The sequence below is a fragment of the Antedon mediterranea genome, chromosome 4, assembly GCF_964355755.1.
Source record: "Antedon mediterranea chromosome 4, ecAntMedi1.1, whole genome shotgun sequence".
Taxonomy (NCBI): Eukaryota; Metazoa; Echinodermata; class Crinoidea; order Comatulida; family Antedonidae; genus Antedon; species Antedon mediterranea.
Window position 1 is genome coordinate 23,349,913 of NC_092673.1, and position 22,483 is coordinate 23,372,395.

A 22,483-nucleotide genomic window follows, 5' to 3' on the forward strand; every position below is an offset into this window, starting at 1 on the left:
CCATTTTTTTAGGCCGTAGGATAAGGATCAAATTGTGACATTTTGTTGCCACCAACTGGAAACTGGAGTTTATATACATTTTTAAAAGCATTTCACACTCTCTCCCAAATTTATGCACACGTAGGCCTACTGCGCACAGGGACAACCTGGATCACAATTCTTGATCGGTTGTTTTTATTCCTGGCGGCGGAGGTTGCAACTCTGTGAACGGTTCTTGTTTATATAATTGTTTTAGTCTTACCCTTTACGGTCTATTTACGAAAATGTTATTCGTATGGTTGAGGTTATTACACATGTCTAATAGATTAAATGTCATCTTATGACACTCTTTGCGCTCTCGTGGGGCCCTGGATTAAACTTTTTATTTTGATATAATATATTTATAATAAAGAGAATAGTGTCGCTATTAATTACATTTTGGCAAGAGCACAAAGAGATCTTCGTGGGTAAACATCATACGCTCAATGGTTGTTCATTTTGCTTATTTAATGGATCGCAAGGATGCTGTTTTAATTTTGAGAGGCCCTTTTTATTTGGTTGGTTGACAGTAACACAGTCGCTTGCAATCAGTAATCTAATTTCATTATGTGTACACCCGGAGCCCTAAGCACCTATATTTTGGTCATAAGAAGACAGGAAGGGTCATATAAGCTATATTTAGCTTTTTAACCGACCCATAACATCAAGTAAGTATCAAGCAAGCAAGTATTAGGCCTACTGTAAAGAGGTCTCACTTCTTATTTTACTATATAGTACAGTAGTGGTTTTAAATTGCAGTATCATAGCCTGACATTTCTATTGTATAGATTATGCCGGATCACAATGTCGTCACAATCTCACCACATAAGATTCCCAATTTATGACAGTGTCGTCTGAATTCCCAGTGCTGTATCTCCACATACTATCTATTTCCGAAGTATCATCATAGGAAATGTGTAATACAGCATCACATGTAGTGCCTGTATTATGTAAGGTTATGTTAAGGGTTAGGTTACTCTAGATACATGTAGGCCTAAAACACATGTGATAATGTATTACCAATTATTCCTTACTTCGGAAATAGATACAGTACCGAGAATCGGCTGGAATAGGCATGAAATATGTAATACATTTATATGATAATAGAAGTAAGTTAAAAGTCTAGTTAGTAGGCCTATAGGAATAGGTATTAGGCAAGGTTAAACCCAATTCATCGGCACTTTAGAAGCCTAGACAAGATTCAGGTGTCACACCTGGCAGATGTTTCTTTTTCCGAATATTTAGCGTTTTTTCGTTCTCTCATCTTAAATCTCTCGATTAAGAATTGAATCGGTAATTAATAATCAGTGAATAAGTCTATGTAATTCAAATGTACTTACTATTTCCATAAAGATTGAATTACTGTATATCGACATCGTTAAACGTTCCCACAATTCCACCTTTCTACATTTGTTGTGTTACGCAACAAAGGTATGCTATAGTTGAACTTATGCAAATACTTTTACTTAACTGTGGTCTCACACAGACTCGTACAGGGGTGAATTTCTTAAAGGTACCGTATGAGGTGATTTATGAATAATTAATATGACTACTAAAACTAAATCATTGTGCAAATTTAAATACAATATTTTGCTAGAAAGAAAAATTGATTTTATAAGAAGTATGGATCGGAGCGTAGGCCTACACCTCCTGACCGTGCTGGGGACATAAGTTCTACACTTCCAACGAATTAAAATAAATCGGTATTGTGATATATTCCCTCTTTACTAAAAGAATAAGTTTTCTGGTTTTTTTTTTTGGTTATGTTTAATGATAGTCAGACTTTGGTTAAAATCCGGTGAGTGGCAGCGGCGGGTGACGACCAAGAAGAAAAAGAAATAAAAACTGTTTAAAAACTTTTTGGAATTGCGCCCTCATTTCAGAGCCTAAAAATAATGTGTTCTTTTGAGGTCATGTCAATGATTGTGCGCAGTTGTATAGTCTAGGCTAGGATAGGAAACATGAACATTGGAACGAAACTGTGTAATAAACTTTGGGTTTTATAGTTATTATTTGTCAGATATTTGTCGGAAATAGAAGAAATGGGATCCAACAAGAATGATCCCAAACTTCATGATTACTCTGAAATTACACACCATGTAATGCGTCCAGAAGAAGAGGAGAGATATTCTAAGCTCTTCTCTCAACTTGATACGGACGGGGATGGGCGAATCGACGTTGATGACTTGACCACCGGCTTACATCGGATGGGTATACATCAGATGCCTGGTCACGCGGAGGTAAATTTACGGACTGTCTAAATTATTAATTGTAGGATGAGTTGGATACCAAACTGCCTAGACTAGGCTACCTTCCTACCTAGCCTCTATTATTAATACTAGCCTATTAGTTTTATCCTATATGAATAATAAAGCCCAATAAATAATTAGGCTAGGCTAGCCTAGGCCTAGGCCTACTCTCCTCCTACTAGCTAGCTAGGCCCTAGCTAGTAGGGCATAGAGAGGTCCTAGACTAGGAGGCTAGCCTACTAGCTAGGCCTAGTACTACTAGTAGTAGTCTAGCTAGGACAAGGCTAGCTAGGAGGCCCCTAGTATAGGCCTTCAAATGTAGCCTAGAATATATTTGGCACACAGAAATAATAATTTGATTGCAATTAGCTGAAAATATCATGTAGGCCTAGGCTTCTTATTGAAATATAGGCCTAGGTAGGCATAGACAAAAAATATATACAGGCCTGGGCCTATTTACTACTAATGCACTTGTCAATTGTATGACTCACTATACGACCCCCGGGAGAGGTGCGTCATGGGTGCGTCATTTACAAATAATTACTGACGCAGGGGTGCGTCAAAAAACCTAGATGGTACGTCACATCAATGAACAAGGTGCGTCAATGTCCGTCACTTTACCACCCACCATATCATAAACAACATGGTCACAGTGCGTCAAAATAGGTGCGTCATGGTCACCTAAAGGTAAGTCACCTTTTTGACGCACGGGTGCGTCATGGTATTCAAAAGTATGACGCACATCGGACAAATGACGCACCTCTCCAGGGGGTCGTATAGTGGGTCATACAATTGACAAGTGCATAATTAGGCCTAGTAGTAGGCCTACAATTTGGTAGCAAAAATAAAGAAGGCCTACAAAAAGGTAACTGGTGAAAGTAAAACTGATTTAACGCTACTTCATTATTCAATTCAGATTTGTGATTGTGGGTTTATTTATGAAATTATCATCATTATATCTAGAAATTTATGACCAAAAGTGATGTGAATCAAGATGGAGAATTAGATTTTCCAGAATTTGTGCAATATGTGGCTGAACATGAGAAGAATCTCAGGTTGGCATTCAGAAGCCTGGATCGTAATCAGGATGGCCACATCGACTCAGAAGAGATCTACACTAGTATGAGACATTTAGGCGTTAAAATAACTAAGCAAGATGCCGACAGATTGCTTAAAAGGTAATAAATAAAAGAGGACACCTTCTGGGCTCAACAAAGTGTTTATCGCTGCATACAAGTGTAAAGTAACATATATTTATATATATATAATTTAAAATAAATACTTCCTCTTAATAGGGGTGTCCTTTAAATACCTCATCAGGGTTCTTAACAGCATTTCATGAGTTGTTGTCGGCGATCACCCCCCTGCAGAAATTTCCCTACAACCCTACGATGTTCTTTGTGAAGTTACAAGGTGTGAAAATTAAGGAGTAAAACTAATATAGCGAATGTCCACTTGGTCCAGAAACGTTGCCAACAAAAGATCATAAAGAAAAAAGTTAAACTTCATTCTAAATATAGTATCAGACCGTCAATCTTGCAAACCTAGCAGGAGGAAACACAATATTTTGTTGACCTCTTTAGTTGGGATATGGATAATAAGAAATTTTTTAATTTCATCAACATAAATTTAAATAACCAATACAAATTGTATTATTCCATATATATAATAACAGAATAGTGAACAGTGAAATTCAGTATATAAATTTATTGTTTGTACAACAATACTCTTTTTAAAATAATTATTTTACTTTATTATTATTATAGTATGGACAAGGATGGTACTTTAAAAGTAGATTGGAATGAATGGCGGAATTATTTGCTTTTTCATCCCAGTGCGGATCTTCATGAAATTATCCTTTATTGGAAACATGCAACGGTAAGTCTACATGAAGATGTGATGCTGGGAGGGTAGTTGGTAATTCTTTTGAGAATGGCATGTTAAAATGTGCATTTTCTCTTGGGTATAAATAAGAATGAAAAATGAGTTATGGTACAATACATTTTCAATTCAATTTCTTTATTGCTGCAAATGCCATCAAGGGTTAATATCCGCTTAAACATACTACATCATACAAACATGTACATTTAAAGTTGTTGTTATCATTACTAAATTAAATTGAGGGCGTGGTTGGTTGATTAGTCTATTATTAAAGAGAGACGTTCATTCATAAGAACAATTAACATCATGGCTTATAGTCAGTTTAATAATAATAATAATATCCTGGATGTATATAGTGCCTTAAACCTCTAAGCGCTGAACATTACAGTATTAGTATTACCCCAGTCATTTTTTGGGATCAAACACGTATGGAAACATACTCCCATAATGCAGCTAGTAATCAGCGCAAAGTTGTGTCTTGATCTAACCGGGTACCGACCTGGGTGGAGAGTGGCAAACGTAAGTAAAGTATCTTGCCTAAGGATACAAGCAATGCAGCGAGAACCTCGATCTCATGAACAGTCGAACAGTAGTCCAACATCCAACTAACTGCGTCACATGCCCTCACAGTTTATCAAGGTAGCAGCACTTTTAGAATACGATTTGTATTTTTTGTACAAATGAATCTTAAAAATTACTTATTATACTTTTATCTTCATTATGATAAATGGAAGGGAATTTTGGTATGGAAGGTTGTATATGAAAAATGTACAGTATTCTGATACCATGTCCAATAAGCGCTGCATGTTTTCTCATAATCTACTTGTGTTGTGGAATATTTATTTGGTAGTACTCAATGAATGTTTTTTTGCCAGCAGTTTGTTAATTTAGGCTTGTACAAGCTAGTGAGATTATATTCTAGGGGAAGAGTTGACAGAATCCTCATTGTTTTGTGTTTATACTAAGCCAAGTTGTGTTGGAATAAACCATACATTACAGGATTTACAATTCCAATTCAATACCATCCCATCCAGTAGAGCAACTGTGCATTAATAATTATGAATCAATTATTATTATTATGCATAGGTCAAGTATGCATTGTTTATTTTTTAAGTGTACTGTATGTGAGGGTATCAAGACTGTAATGTTTGATTACTGTCTTCCATATTGGTCTTTATGAAATGTGTGAACTAACAGTCAGTCCTCGAATTTTACCGCGGCCACCGCGGCCAGTGCCGTCGGTGCCCTCCCAGTTGGCCTCAATGCCCTCGAAAATTAATAGCACCCACGGCCACTACTGGCCTGCCCTTTTTTTTGCGTTGGCCGTGAGTGCCCTTCCCGAGTTTTACCACAATAAAAACCACTGAAGTAGATAGAAAATAATGTCAAGAATATCGGACGAGACGCAAAACTATCGCCTGTCTTCGTTGCAAGGGGATTTCCCTAAACGCATTTAGAGAAAACATCGAACATATTTATACAACCAAAACAATATCGTCCCGGCCGCCGTGCGTGGTAAATAATGGTATAGATAGTACATTAAAATACAGGGGTGTACACTTTTAATAATAAAGCTAAAAACGTTCCTCGATCGGAGGTCACTGAAAGTATTAAAGTCGCACCACCCCCGCCTCAATAATCGAGCTAGCCGCCTTTGTTGAAAAAAAAATTACACGCACTCCTTGTCCTAGCCAGCCTATCCTCCCGCCGCCGATCCGATCAACAAACACACGCGATTCAATACATTGGGAAAACAATTCCATTTGACGCACACGCACCCTCTGATAAGAAATTTCACACGACGTCGTCGTACGTGTTGTGAGTACGAAGGATCGGTTGTTGGAAAAACAATTCCTTTTGACGTACACGCACCCTCTGATATGAAAATACCATGTGCGTTCCTGCATGGTGTAGTCCATTCCATTATACGTGTAAAATTAGGGGTGTCAACTTTTAGTACTAAAGTTAAACCGGTACCTCAACCCGAAGATCGTTGGAAGTATATTATATTTATATTTTATCGCACCCACCTCAATAATCCAGCCGACAGATCATCGAAAAATCTTGTTTAACGACGTCGTACACTAAATTAACAAACGCGTTTTTACCGAACTCAAGGAAATGGTATAGTCCACAATACACGTGCAGAAGGCTAAACAGAGAGAGAGGGGTCGGCGTCCGTCCGTCCGTGTTTTGAATTCTTATGAATATGGATTACACTAACAAAAAAGCTTCAGAAATCGAAACTCGGAAAATAACAATAATTTATATTCTACAACATAATGTCATTGGCTTGATTTTTACCGTGGTTAACACCCTGTGTATGAATAGTTGTAGTTAAGGCCTACAAACAAATTGTTTTTGTAACCTGTGTTCTCCGTCCGCTGCGCCTTTAGTGCTGCTAAGTGCTTGCTGTTGTTAGGGTCTTTACCCGTTGGGCCTGGCTTCACATGCCTTTTTTTGATCGCATTGTTTGAAACTAAACGAAACAACTGTGAACGCTAAACATCGTACCTTAATAATTATTATTTATATGGATCGTAAATACACGTAATATTTATATATAATGAAATACAAAAAGATGTAGACAGTCCTCTCCTACTACTACTACGCAATCTGATGAATAGGGGAAATTCCCCCAAAAATGTTTGCGGGTAGAATTTTTTTTTTTGAAAAAAATTCCACCCGGGCGCTCTAACGGAAACAAGCTATTTTTAAATTTTGGCCTATTTATTAAAATATTTTTTAATTTTGGCCTTGGTGCCCCTTCGATTTAAAACAAATGGCCTTGGTGCCCTTCCATTTGGCCTTGGTGCCCCTCAAATCAATGAAAACCGGAGGCCAAATGGCCTTGCCCCTAAAATCCCCAAATTCGAGGCCTGAACAGTACATGAACAGGTACAGTAAGTCTTTAAAATTGTAGCCTATTCATCTTCTATTGAGCCTACAGTACTTCTAGACCAGCATTTCTATCTACTGTCTATTGTGTAAAATGCAATCTTTTCCTTGCACATGAACAGTATTTTTTTTAATGATGAATCTCTTTGTTAGGCCAACCATGGAGATATTATAACTGTAATATCTCTATGGCCAAGCATAAAGGAATTATTTGAAAGTTTTTAAATTATTTTAAAAATTAAAAAGTTTTTTAAAAGTCTAATTCGGTCTAAATAAAAGTACTGTAGATCCAATCTCGCCCTAAAACTCTAGTCTCCGAGTCCTAATTTAGAATTTTCATCAGGTCTGAATGAATTCCAACTATTTTGATTTCGAAAGGCAGACATTTTATTTGTAGTTAGTGAGGTATGCATGGGCATTGTCGCCCACCTGAGTGTGTGACTCACGGAAGATACGGTACTTACTACTCACTGTCTTAAAGTTGGTCATTACTTTTTGGGGTATGTTCTCACCTCCGAGATGAAAAAGGCGTAGAGTATAGGTTTATTCAGGTTGACACTTCTAGACTACAGTACTGTCACCACGTTTAGTTTCTGTAGTAGAAGAGAAGCCTTTGTCTGTAGGAATATATTAAAATTCACAAAACAATCTGCAGTTTACTTTACAATTAAAAAATATTTCAGAAAAAAATTGTTACCTTCTGTATGAAAGTTGAATAATAGGAATAAATATTGATAATTAAAAATTATATGTAGACTTGATTTAGTAGTTGACAGGTTGGATTAACACATCCGTGTATATTATTGTGAAGAGAAGAAATGGATTTCTTTGATGACAAACAGTATGACATCTGAAATATGAACAGTTGACAAGATTGTGTTAGACTGGCTATGATAATATTCAAACATATACCTTTGAGTTCATATCTATGTGTTAGTAATCAATATCTTATCCATTAGTGAAAGTAGATTTACAATAGTTCCCAATTTCTATTATTATTATTACCTAGTACTGTTAGTAAACCTGAAATGAGTAGAGAAATAGTCTTTTTTTGCAAGTATTTTGAGTTATGCTGGTGATTACAATATTTTAGCAATAATCTAGGTAATAAATGTAGCAATGACGTCATTGAGGACCATTAGATAAAGAATGAATAATTTTTTTTTTATCAAACCAATAAGAGGCATAAAAATACGAAACGTTTGCCGATGAGCTATACTTGACGCGATTATGAGGTCATGTTCAGAATATAAGCACTGTTTCAATAATTTGACAATAGTAGGCATACAGTATACATATGTTACCAAAAGTGTAGCAATGACATCATTAAGGTCATTTAAAAAAAGAATTAATAATTTCTTTTTTATTAAATCAATAGTACTACTAAGTATAGAACTTTTGTCGATGAGCTATGCTTGACGCGATTATGAGATTATATTCCGAATATGAGCACTGTTTCAGTAATTTGACAATAGTACCTTAGGCATATGCGTATTTTACCATTGGTTTGATAGAAAAGAAATGTATAATATTCATTATACCAGATGAACAGTTACAATCACATTAGATAGAAGGTTTGTGTACAAATAGAAGATCGACTGTACCTATGAAAAGGCCCCAAATTTCCACCAAAATATCAACATTCTTGGTGTATAGTATCCTATTTATACTACTTCAACAATAGATGAAGTATTTTTTAAAAATAAAAGTTCTAAATATAACATTAAAAAACGCAATACAGTAATGTATTACTGACATTTAAATTCAACTGTCTGTAAAATTCAAAGCTAGTTGGAAATGTTGGATATATGAATGCATAATTACCATATGTCCTAAGGTTGATGTTAATGTGTTCTACTACTGTTTGTCATACTTGTACTGTAACAGTTAAAAATGCCAGTGCCAATAAAGGTGCGCTTAACGTCGACACAGAATTCAACTTAATTCAACTGTGTCGACGTAAGCAACTGAAGAATGTAACCGACAGGCGCACAAAAATTGTCCTATCCAGTTTTTTTTGGAATTCAGCACAACTAAAAACTATAAATTGCATCACGCGAGCAGTAAAGGTAACTGCGACCGGTGTTCGTGCGCCATAAGGTAACCATGACTAGTTATAATAAGTGCCAGTGTCAATATAAGCTCTTGCTCACTGGTTCCATGCAGTCAACATTTAAGCTCACTCGCGCAACTAGCTCTTTTAAGTTCAGTTCTGTTTCGACATACAGTAAGTGCATCTTATTCTTAATAATGTATTGAATTGAATGGTGCAAGTAAATGACAATGGAATTTCAAGTTACCTTCTTGTACTGTCATACAGTAATATATTTAACTGCTAAACACCTATTCAGAGGACGACCCTCTTCAGCGCTCAGGTCGTTGGTTCCACCACTGACAGTCAAATACACTAATCTTGATTGTTAATTATACTACTTTTTTTTGAGAATCAAATATGTGGACCAAAGTTCGGTTTAACCTTGTCAATGACTTTGGTAAATCAAGGCCCCTTACACCGATTTGATTCACTTGAATCATCACCAATAAAACTGTAAACTCGTGTTATTATTACTGGTTGTCATTATACTGTACAACTGCAAGGATAACACAGTACTAGTTCTGATTTGTCTTGTTAGACAATCATTTTTTGAATAGTAAGTAATTTCTTCATATACTTTGTATGCCAACTGTAATACATCCACCTTTCTTGTGATGGTATGGTATTACCATTTCTGTTTAAATATTATTAGGTTAATTTTTAAGGATTTTAGATCTTGTTCAAGTATTTCTGTAAGGTTCTCATTTGCTAATACAGATATTATGATGATATTGTACTTTAATGTGTTGGTGATTTAGCAATGTTCAATAGGGAGGTTTCGTCTGAACAAACGATTTATTCGGCCCCGCAGGTTTCGGATGGAGACAGTCTCATCGATCCTGTTAGGGCTAAGACGAGGAGACTGGGCCGCATCGATAGATTTAAAAGATGCGTACTTTCACGTACCAATCGCAAAAGAAGACCAACGTTGGTTGCGGTTTCGAATCAACAATTGTCTTTACCAGTTCGTCGCGATGCCGTTCGGCCTATCAACGGCCCCGCGCGTGTTCACGCGCATAGTTCGGGCACTCGGTGCGTTCTTTCACAAGCACGGCATTCGCATATTCATGTATCTAGACGACTGGTTAATCGTGGCTCAGTCCAAGGACCGGCTGGTGAGCAGTCTCAATTTCGTCCTTCTCGTAACGGAACGCGTAGGGTTCATTGTGAACCGGGAGAAGACGTGTCTGGTGCCGACTCAGCATCCCATTTATCTCGGAGCGCAGATAGATCTCGTGTCGGGCAGAGTGTGCCCCTCACAGAAACGAGTAACCAAAGCCCTTGCTGCTATACAAGGCCTGATTACCGCTTCCGCTCCGACAGCATACGACTGGCTGAGAACGCTAGGTTTCCTAGCCAGCTTTGTAGATCTAGTTCCGTTTTGTCGGCTACGGATGCGGCCGCTGCAACTTCATCTGTTAGCCTTCTACCGGCCAGGTTCAGACTCATTAGACAAAGTGGTCCCGATGTCGGCGTTCATTGTAACGCACCTCCAATGGTGGCTAACGGACGGCCGATTGTTAGTGGGCAGATCAATTCAGAGATCAATTCCGGACACCCGAATAGAAACGGACGCGTCCGAAGCGGGTTGGGGCGGTTGCTCCAACCAAAGTCACGTCTCCGGCGTTTGGAGTGCCGAGGAGGCGTTAGCCCACATCAATCAATCTCTTAGGTTTGTGTAACCTTGCGAATACGATAACGAAAACGGATACGTCATACATTTGTGAAACTTTTGAGCTGATCCCCATTTCATATTCGTAAAGCGTATTCGTGTTGACGAATATCAGCAGTCATATTCGTAACTACAAAACGAGTATAGTTTTTGATCTATTTTGCACATTTTGCATTTGAAGTAGGAATGATTCATGATTATAATATAATTATAGATTTATTGAAAGTAATTTACTAAAGTAATTTACTAAAATGCCAGGTCAATTTTGATAAATAGCAGTTTTTAAAGTCCTCACTCACTTTGATGTTACGCTAGGCCTATCCTAGGCAGCCAAGCACCAAGCAACACGTACCTTCGCTTCGCTCAAATTTACCGCAGTCATATTTTGGACGCGCCTCGATATTTTGTTGCCATGCGAAACAGATTTTTTGATGGTTTACGAAAACGAATACGTGTGCGTGACATATCCGTTTTCGTTATCGTATTCGTAAGATTGCGAAACCTCTCTATTGTTATTGTAATAAAATGTACATACTTTTAAGTTTTAGTATTGACATCAATACAGTAGATAGTATAGTAGTTAGTCAAAGTTATTCAACTAAATTTATTCTCCTTTGCAGACAATACATACATCAGTTTTTGCTTTTATGAATTAACTAATGTATTGCTGAATAAACTTATGTATAGCAGCACAACCATAAATGTTTATTAATAATTAATAACAAATGAAACATGCTATACACAATCGTTATCACTGTACAGTATAGTACCAGGTCAATTAATTTGCGCAAGATTGCTATAAATGAAGAAAAAGTATTATAAACCCTGTTATATTCTTTAGAAATGTGCAGTTAAAACACACTTGAAAATTGCAATGCTGCTTTTTTTAATTGTTTAGGCCTTGGCTTAGCCTTTTATTAAAAGTAGGTGTGTTGTAAAACAAATAATGGATGTTTATATTTGTGCAATGGAACAAATAATTCTATTTTCACCCTATTTGTACCATTACATTCAATATTTGTACCATTACATTCATTATGTATAAAAAAAACGAATCACATGAATGCAATATAAAATGTTTGAGAAAAATCAATATTGAATATATTAAATTGTTCTTTACAGTTCTTGGATATAGGTGAAGATGTAATGATTCCGGATGAATTCACAGAGGAGGAGATCAAGACCGGTATGTGGTGGCGGCAACTTGTCGCAGGTGGCGTCGCGGGTGCTGTATCACGAACGTTTACTGCGCCACTTGATAGGTTAAAGGTTATATTACAGGTTAGTAGTATATTGTTTGTACAGGTGATGTAGACATTATTTCCTGAATGGATGCTTAAATATCATTTATCTGACTAGGACTTTAACCTTAATATTAATTTTTGTCGAATAACTTTTTTATGTAAATTAAATTAATAGTAATAATCTTAATCTTAATTTTTAAAGTGACAAAGTCAGAAAGCTCTGCTAATTTTTCTGGCTGTTTTACTTTATCGTTTTGATTTAGCTTTTCGCTTTTCTTTTATCTCTATTGATACCCACAGCATTGTCATTTTTTTAGTAATTTGCCTTTGGATTTATATATATATATATATATTTAATTTTCTTACATAGGTTATAGGATCCAAGAAACAAAACATAAGTCTTATATCAGGGTTTAAACACATGTACAGAGAGGGTGGTATGCTGTCGTTCTGGAGAGGAAATGGAATAAATGTTCTGAAAATTGCACCTGAGACGGCATTGAAATTTTATGCATATGAAAGAGTATGTTTACATTGAATATTATCTAACATAATTTGTTCAATTAATAGAACTATAGATTTTGATTACTTTTTCTAATAATAGATAAATGCCACAGTCAAGAAGAAGCACAAAATAAAAGAAGCCAAATTTTGTAGTGTTGTGGCATGGTATAAATGTAGATAAATAAGTTAATGTTAAATAAGTTAATGTTATAATTTTGCAATTACGTTTGTCTTTATAACTTATAATGTATATTACCTGTACTTCTTTCAGTATAAACAAATGCTACACACAGAAGGTACAGATATTCAAATACATCAACGTTTCGTTGCTGGTTCTTTAGCAGGGGCAACTGCACAAACTATTATTTATCCAATGGAGGTACAGTATACAAGTACTTTAGGAAACATGGTGAAAACAAAATACATGATCTAGGCCCGGTATTAAAACAGTTAATTAGCAACTCACTGATTAAAATGATTGACACAAGCTATGTAGTCTTATTAACGTTTAATATGCATGCAATGGGAATTACCATGTTAAAGGGTAGCAACCCAGCGATGTATTGACGCAAAGTGCTGTATTGCGTAATTTCAAGTGGGAACCAACAATGCAACAGTACTGCAAAAATCACAGGTTTGATTCCATGCAGGCGGGGGCAAGCACAATTATTAGGAGAGCATTATCTTGCGTTTCATAGGTTTGAGTCACTAGTGGGAACCAAGCTTTAGAAATCCCCACTAGTACCTGACCTTTCAGACATTTTTATTCTAGACACCCCTATTGGAGGGACACTTTCCTATATGAACAGGGTAGAAATATAAGTTTTAACACCAAGGCCAATCCTTATTCAGTGGATACACCTATTGAAGTGAACTCGGGTTTATTTTAACAAAGATTTGAATGTTTAAAAGCTTATTTGGGCTTGCAAAATGACACACTAATGTTGACTACTAACAATCATAGAAAAATCGATTGCTGATATTGAATTTATTATCTTTGTGCAATACAGGTATTAAAAACTAGACTAGCAATACGGAAGACTGGGCAGTATAAGGGAATCTTAGACTGTGCTCGACAGGTCTTAAGGAATGAAGGATTTGTCAGCTTCTACCGTGGTTATGTACCAAACATTTTAGGAATTATACCATATGCTGGTATCGATCTTGCAATATATGAGGTAAGGCTTAGGTTTATGTCAACCTGGAGCTGAAAGCTCTACTCAACTGAAGGAAACTAGTTAGGCAAGAGTGCTTATGTAGACTTTTTGAGTTGCTTAAAACAAAATTGAATCAAAACAGTGAGCGCTTATGTCAACATATGGAACTGATTGATAACTAGCTATGGTTACCGTTTCATTCCTTTTCTATTCTGAAAAAGTAGAAGAAAATGAATGAAACTTTCCTTAACTGCACTCTAGACAGATATCCTAGTTATAATAATTTACAGGAAAATGAAATATTGCATAGAATTATTCACCCTCCTCACCTCTTGATTAGAAGGTGAGCATTTCAACCACTACAATTTTTTCAACATTTATTTGATCATTTGATAATAAAATATGGCTTTGTTTTCAGACAGTGAAGATGTCATGGATTAGGCGACATGATCACCATATAGCACCTAGTGTCTGGGTGTTGTTAGGTTGTGGTACGTTGTCCAGTACATGTGGTCAGTTGGCAAGTTACCCATTGGCGTTGGTCAGAACACGATTGCAAGCACAAGGTACAGTATTTGATCAAATTTTCTGATGAAATACAACAGTACTGTAAATCCAGAAACTTTCGTCCACATTACACTTTCGCAAATTTTGCGAGTGATTGAATTTGCTTTTCATGCCGCGAATAATTTTACTGTAGGCCTACTACTGTATACAATGGCCTATGTATTAGAGTCTTTATAACACAAAGGTCATGCATACACGATATTGTTACAGTATTTACTTGTACTTTATTTTTCAAATTCGCACAGCTCAAGTTTTATGTTGCGAAAATGGCTGATGTAACCAATTCGCGAAAGTTTCATGTCTTGAAAGTTTTGTGTTTTACAGTAATAAATAACAGCCCTGACAAAGGAATAGAGTTTTTGCTTGGCACTTTCTTTCGTTTTACTTTATAGTTGTGATTTAAGTTTTTTTCTTATTTATTTGTATCGCCATTGAAATCAAGCCACTGATACCCACATTATTGTCATTAATCCTTTGGATTAATAATAAATAATACTATTTTATCAAAACAATGAAGAACTCAAATATTCCTTTCGTTCTTTGCTTCAGTGAAGTTAGTAATAGTTTCTACTTTTTTGGGGAAAATATTCATAATAAAAAAATATCCTGTTTGATTAATTTTTTTTTGTATTTTATTTAGTATGGTACAGAAATAAAAGATCTACAGTATGGCTCGGAAATTAACGTTCTAAATTGTTAATGCAACCATTATAATAACTTAACTGGTTGCTATGGTTTCAAGAATCGGTTAAATGCACAGAATTACTTTTCCACAAACTGTGATGATTGATTATATGAAAATTTCAATTTTGTTGTAAAGGGATAATTAAATTTAAAGTAGTTTAACAGATTTATGAATATAATCGAATCAGATCATAGTCAAAAGAGCTAGGCCTTGAAAACGGTTGTTTTGCCATGTATATTCAGTCTTTATCACATCGTCTTTATACTTGCCATGTTCTGATTAGGGGTGTACTGGTTATTTTGCAAGTAGTGTATTGTAATTTTCTGAATCAAATTTTCCAGACCCTCTCCAAATAAAACAATAGCTTGTTTTTTTATCCTAATTTTATTTTACCTTTTGGTTGTTTTTTTTTTCATTTCAATTATTAGTGGAGCTGTAGCTTGGTGGTTAACGTGCTTGTCTTCAAATCCCAAGGTCCAGAGTTCAATCCTGACGTAGTGCCAGGGTTGTAACTCCAGTCCACTCTCTCTAATGAGATTTTTAAGCACGATAAATTATAAAATAGTTTATCCATCCTGTAATTGGCGAGTTACTCGCTGTTGCATGGGTATAAAATAAATAAAATTAAACGACATTAAGTTTGTGTATTGATTTTATTGAAAATAATTATATATTTTTCACCCACAGCTAGTGGTAGTCACTCATCTATGGTGTCTCTCTTCAAAACAATCTACACGCAAGAGGGTGTACGCGGGTTATATCGAGGACTAACGCCAAACTTCATGAAAGTGATTCCCGCGGTCAGCATAGGTTACGTCGTGTACGAGAACACCAAGATATTGCTTGGTATAGGTCATAACTAATGTTTTGACCTAGCCCGTCCTAGGCAAACGATTTAAGAGCGGATGACGGTTGCTCTATTATAAAGAAGGACATCGACAGTGATAATGAGATGAACCAGAGGAAACCATCTGGAGGCTAGGAACAAATTAATTTGTGTGTGAGGTATTTGGTCCTGTTTGAATGGTTAAACTTTGACCTAATTTGCATATTGCTCCATTTGAAGACAACCTTTAGATACATTAAATATTATCGCATACTAATTTAACAATATAACAAAACATTACAAATGGTGGGGTATTAATAAAACATCTGGCACAGTTATGTATAAAAAATAATAACTTTTATAGTTATTTATATATTTATAAGCTTTTTTTTTAAAGCAATGCATAAAAGAAACCCCATACCTGTAGGCAAACAAAGTCAAAATATCTAAACATTATATAACTTGTTTATATATAAACAATTTTATGTAACTTGGCGATTACATTTTCAATAATAATTATAATCTATTCAGTATTAAATAAACTTATAATTAACTGATAACCATGAATGAGTATAATCCCAGGGAGCTTGGCTATGAAATTTGAGAAAATTAGGGGGTTGGGATTATAATTGGATTGCATTAACAACGGATTTATCATAGGTCTTGCATCCAACTTTAGCCTAAATTAGGGGGTGGGATTATACTTGAACATGGAATTATACATGGTTATATACAATAAATTGTATTTTACTTCTGGTAACTACAGTATTTAGGAAATCATTTTGGGGCAGTACAGTAGAATCTCCCTCATATTAAAGGAACACTGTGAAATGGATGAGAGGAATAGCTGTTCTAGGGCCAACTCCTGTTAAAGGGGACACTAATTTGTAGTTGTTCTATTATATTGCGTTTAAGTATAGCATAATGATAGCCTGGTAATTAAAACATTCCCATTGTTTAGAAAGCTGGTTCATTGGCTGATGGTGGTAACATTTGCATATGTTACTTATAGTTGTCGAAGTTAGATAATAGCGAACGTTCATTTCGGGTTGATAGACGAAGGAGACGTTAATTTGTCGGTTGTTGAACACGATTGGAATTTACGTTCCACTCATTATGGTCCGTTGATTTACCATCTACCATCCCGAAACAGGAGCTTGCTAATGTAAAAAGCACAAACAAGTTTTAAATATTATTACTGTTATATTTATTATGCTGGTAACTGCACTAGCCATTAGACCAATGTGTATTTTAATGTTCTGTGCCTTTGAAAAAAAAATAAGAAGCTTTTGCTATTAATAGATTATATTATACTATATCATTAGTTGATAAGTATTTTATGCACTTTCAATGTTGTTTTGAATTTAAAAGTGTTCATTGCTGTTAAGTATTTGATTAATATTGATTACAAAAGGGTGTATTTTTTCTAAGACTTTACACGGATTGTTGGAGCGATTCATACATACAATGTAACGATGATTTAGAAATTGTTATAGTTATAATCTAACGAGCTATTACGCTTTCACAAGCTATGTGTAGGAAAATTAAAGTCTTGTTCAGAGACTTGTAAATGACTGCCAATGACAGGGCATTTCATATCCATCCAAATTTCTTATGCAATCCTAGTTATGTGGGATGTTTTTCTACGTATCTAGATGATCATTGCCGGCCTTCGCCACTGTCTCTGTTTAAAGATTAGATATTGTCAGAAGTTGGTTACATTTTTCTATGAATCGAGAATTCCAATGTACACCTGAGTTCAGGTTTGATTGCAAGTTACTTAAATTTAGTCAAAACTCTATGGATTCCAGTTTTCGTCTTTCTTTCCTTTATTTGCACCATATCAGCTTTTATTTTAAACCCTTCACATTCCAAAACTGTAAAAATATGTTTTGTAATCTTGATTTTTCTTTCTTCCTGATTTGGGTGTATGTCTGATAACGAAATCGTTTGAAAAGTTTGGCGTTCCACATTTTATTTGTAGAGAAATTTATTACAGAACAAAGATAAACTTTTATAGAAACTATATGATTATAATTATATTTATCTTTTAGGAACTGAAATGTATGCATTTTATGTTTTAGCTATTTGTACTTATGTATCATACAATTAAGCATATTTTATTTAACATTTTCTACAGATTTGACTGGATTTGACGGGGTAAAACAAATCATTATCTTTGTAGACAGTATCCCAAGATAGACTGTGCTTTCTTTAGTGATTGAGCCACCCTGGTTTAATAATGTTAAATAATATTCTTTATTCTTTATATCAAACCAACAGTGTAAAACACCAATAACAGGTTGAAAATAAAAGCTAAACTATAAAATATGAGCCAATATAAATATATACAAATGAAAAAGAAAATTTAAATAATTTCATTAATGATACATTTAAATTGAGAAAAATTACAGTTAAAAATATCTAAAGAATTATTTTTATTACTTACAGTTCTATGGTCTACAAAATAATTTTAAATTGATAGCAAGCTTTTGTGTAGAGATCGTAGACAAAGGACGAATGTTTAAATCACAGAATACAGTAAAGAATAAACGGGTGGCTTATATGCATGCATAGATTAATCTATTGTATAAGATTACCATCTCTTTTGTCTACAGTACCAAAGCAAAAGCTTGCTATTATACTCTGGTCCATAGAGATGTTATAGTTCACTATAATATCTCTATGACTGCTTCTACTGGGATGTTGGTGTTTTTTTGAAGATAATCACAGTTAATTTGATGTATATACTATACTAACATGTATAGTGCAAAACAATGTTGAGTATTACTGTACTGTACTCTATGGCTTGGAGAAAACTTTTAGATTGGCTATTTACGCAATGGGATAAAGAAAAAACGGGATGTGGAATGTGATACTGAAATTTCATTCCATTTTTAAAATCTGATCTGGTGAATCTATTTTTTTCCTTTTAAGAGTTATCCATGTTCTATGGTTGCTAACAAGTGGTACATAAGGGTAATTCTAATTCCAGGCAGTTTTTATATTACATTTAGTTAAATTAACAGGTTGTAAGAAGTATTTTTATTTTATGGCGTAAATGTATTAGATTATAAGAATGTGGAAATATTAAAGCTTGGTTCTCATTAGGACCCATAATGCAAGGGCTTAAGGGCAATGTAAAGCTTGGTTCCCACTAGAGACGCAACACAAGGACGTAACGCAACATTATTCATCAGATGGAGTATTCAAACTGTGGCTTGTCATAGGTCAACTCGCTTACATGCATCTACATCCTTGCATTGCAACTCTCGTTAAAACCAAGCTTAAGTAATTTAACCAATCATGATGGATCATCCAGACTGTGATTGGCTAACTAACTGGCTTGTATCTAAGTGTGAACCAAGCTTTAAACAAACAGTTGCAATTGAATACTGATTAGTTTGTGTATAATTTGTTAACATTTATTTTTATAATCATTTGTAATATACTTTAAAATTGTTTTTAGTTTGAATAGTGCCTCTAAATATAAAATATTCTTAATTAATGCGCCATCAGTAATAACATCTAGGATTTTTATAAGGGGTGCTAATATTGAGGGCTGAGGTTTTTTATATGAACTTATGTAACGCGTGTCCAAAAATGCATAGTATGACCATAGAGATATTATAAATATCTCTATGGTATGACAAATTAGTATGATTTTACAATAGCACCTACTTTGTGCAGTACACCTTAGTGTTTTGGTTAGTACTGTAGGAACGACCTAGGAACAGGTCAATTTTCGTTGGTCGTTGCCTTGACCTAGACACCACCAAAACCGTATCGAGATTTGGGCGTAAGGAAGCACGTTTAAGCTTTCCAGCATGCACACAATACTTTCTATGACCCATCTGACTTATATTTAATGGTTAATCCATGCCTAAAGCATTTTAATAATAATAATATTCACTGTATTATATATATTTGACACTAAAAATCATAGATTACTGTACGTTTTCTTTTTTTCGCTTCCTATTATTTAAGCTGCAAATGTTGTCTATCTAAACAATTACCTCCATATTAATTTTCGATTTCTACAATGGATGTTTATATTTGTGTTATTTAAAGTAAATTATAACAACACCTTGTACAAAACTAAAAATGATTATTTATTATGTTTTCACCAATGCTTTTATTAAGGCATTTCATGTGCTTTTCACCATTTTTAATGTGGAAAAACTTATTTAAAAAATAAAATACACTATTGTATTTGTTTGCTACCCATTACTAAAAATGCACATATCACTGTGTATAACACTGTATTCTTATATTTCTGGTAATGATATATATATTACTACAGATATGTTTTACATGTGGGCGAATGTTGTATAATTAAATATAGACATATAAAATTGATATATACCTTTCAAAATTGTGTTGTACATTTCGCAGTGCTTGTTATTTTGGTGGTCCTTACTTTGGTAAGACTTTTATGGTAATATAGATAATAATAAATAATTATACATTTTATAAGAATTTCTTTATAATTTGAAATTTAGAGCTTACAATTCATTTTTTTTTATTGATTTCTAATTACCTCTTTTCCCATAATAATTATCACTAATAGGAACAAATTCAGTTAAGCTCAACAGAATTTTCTGCTTTTTTTTCTGGCAAAAGGATGCAAATAAATATAATTAAAAATAAGTTTAGATAAGTTTTTTTTAATGATGTTTATCATCGAATACACTGTTTATATACCTCAAAATGTTAGAGTTGTTGCCATTATTAAAACATCTGAGGTATAATCATTATTGTACATTTTGTTTTTCATTTTGAAGTTCAACTAGAATTCACTAAAGACAATGGCCGTGTTTCCGCAGCCATAAAAAATGATCAGTTAATTTTAAAAAAAATAGATAATAACAAATATAAAGTATGCATGATCAAAATTACCAAACAATCAAGTTCCCAATCACAATGCAACAATTTGAGATTTGAGATAATTATTGGTTAATTGGTTAAACACTATTTCCACAGGAATTTTATCTGTTAATTATCGTTAATTTTTGGATGCTGAAACATGGTATGAACACTTTCAATCATGTACAAACTTCCAAGGCTGTCTTAACTAAACTTGTCTCTAATCTATTGTGTTGAGCTACAATTGCTGCCTCTGCCTATGTTCTATTGGATCTATTGTGAATACCTATACTACAGCTTTGGCAATATCTTGACAATGCCTCTCTTGTGTGTTGAGCTACTATTGCTGCCTCTCCCTATGTTCTCTGAGTTCTCTATTACATTTGGATCTTTTGTACAGACCTACAATGTACTACATGTTTGGCAAGATCTTACCAATGCTTCTCTGTGTTGTACTATTGCTCCCTCTTCCTATTTTCTGTGGGTTTTCTATTACATATGGATCTATTGTACAGACCTATACTACATCTTTGATCTTACCAATGCTTCTCTGTGTTGTGCTACTATTGCTGCCCCTGCCTATGTTCTGTGGGTTCTCTATTACATTTGGATCTATTGTACAGACCTATAATACCACAGCTTTGGCAAGATCTTACCAATGCTTATCTGTGTTGTACTATTGCTCCCTCTGCCTATGTTCTCTGGGTTCTCTATTACATTTGGATCTATTGTACAGACCTATACTACAGCTTTGGCAAGATCTTACCAATGCTTCTCTGTGTTGTACTATTGCTCCCTCTGCCTATGTTCTCTGGGTTCTCTATTACATTTGGATCTATTGTACAGACCTATACTACATCTTTGGCAAGATCTTACCAATGCTTCTCTGTGTTGTACTATTGCTCCCTCTGCCTATGTTCTCTGGGTTCTCTATTACATTTGGATCTATTGTACAGACCTATACTACAGCTTTGGCAAGATCTTACCACCTTCTCTGTGTTGTGCTACTATTGCTCCCTCTGCCTATGTTCTGTGGGTTCTCTATTACATATGGATCTATTGTACAGGCTGATACTACAGCTTTGACCAGATTTACCAATGCTTCTCTGTGTTGTGCTACTATTGCTGCCTCTTCCATGTTTTCTGGGTTCTCTATTACATTTGGATCTATTGTACAGACCTATACTACATCTTTGATCTTACCTATGCTTCTCTGTGTTGTGATACTATTGCTGCCTCTGCCATGTTCTCTATTACATTTGGATCTATTGTACAGACCTATACTACAGCTTTGACAAGATCTTACCAATGCTTATCTGTGTTGTGCTACTGTTGCTGCCTCTGCTTATGTACTGTGGGTTCTCTATTACATTTGGATCTATTGTACAGACCTATACTACATCTTTGACAAGATCTTACCAATGCTTATCTGTGTTGTGCTACTGTTGCTGCCTCTGCTTATGTACTGTGGGTTCTCTATTACATTTGGATCTATTTTACAGACCTATAATATCACAGTTTTGGCAAGATTTACCAATGCTTCTCTGTGTTGTGCTACTGTTGCTGCCTTTGCTTATGTACTGTGGGTTCTCTATTACATTGGATCTATTGTACAGGCTGATACTACAGCTTTGGCAAGATCTTACCACCTTCCACCACCATGTTGTGCATGCGACTATCGATGTCTGTTGTTGTTTTCCAAGTTGATATCAATGTTCTAGTTTCTCTTTTAAGTCTTAGCTGTCCTTGTAGTGGTTCTTGTTTTTACTAGTTGCCAATCATCAGACTATCCGATCATATTGTCTTAACCCTCCTTATTAT

At 34.9% G+C, this 22,483-nt stretch overlaps 1 protein-coding gene across 1 annotated transcript; it reads left to right on the forward strand.

The window, feature by feature from the left end:
• The first annotated feature begins 1,974 nt into the window (after nucleotides 1-1,974).
• LOC140046957 (mitochondrial adenyl nucleotide antiporter SLC25A24-like) lies at nucleotides 1,975-20,535 on the forward strand. Its single transcript, XM_072091732.1, has 9 exons — nucleotides 1,975-2,258; nucleotides 3,231-3,445; nucleotides 4,034-4,145; nucleotides 11,936-12,094; nucleotides 12,428-12,580; nucleotides 12,833-12,940; nucleotides 13,572-13,739; nucleotides 14,137-14,284; nucleotides 15,658-20,535. The coding sequence occupies exons 1-9, from the start codon at nucleotides 2,061-2,063 to the stop codon at nucleotides 15,831-15,833; spliced, it is 1,437 nt and encodes a 478-aa protein (XP_071947833.1). The 5' UTR covers nucleotides 1,975-2,060; the 3' UTR covers nucleotides 15,834-20,535.
• Nucleotides 20,536-22,483: the final 1,948 nt, after the last annotated feature.

Bases quoted from the DNA above. Each gene is read 5' to 3' on its own strand.
- LOC140046957 (XM_072091732.1), top strand. From the start codon at position 2,061: ATGGGATCCAACAAGAATGATCCCAAACTTCATGATTACTCTGAAATT. The intron at 12,095-12,427 runs GTTAGTAGTATA...TTTCTTACATAG, and splicing joins GGTTAAAGGTTATATTACAG to GTTATAGGATCCAAGAAACA. The intron at 13,740-14,136 runs GTAAGGCTTAGG...CTTTGTTTTCAG, and splicing joins TCGATCTTGCAATATATGAG to ACAGTGAAGATGTCATGGAT.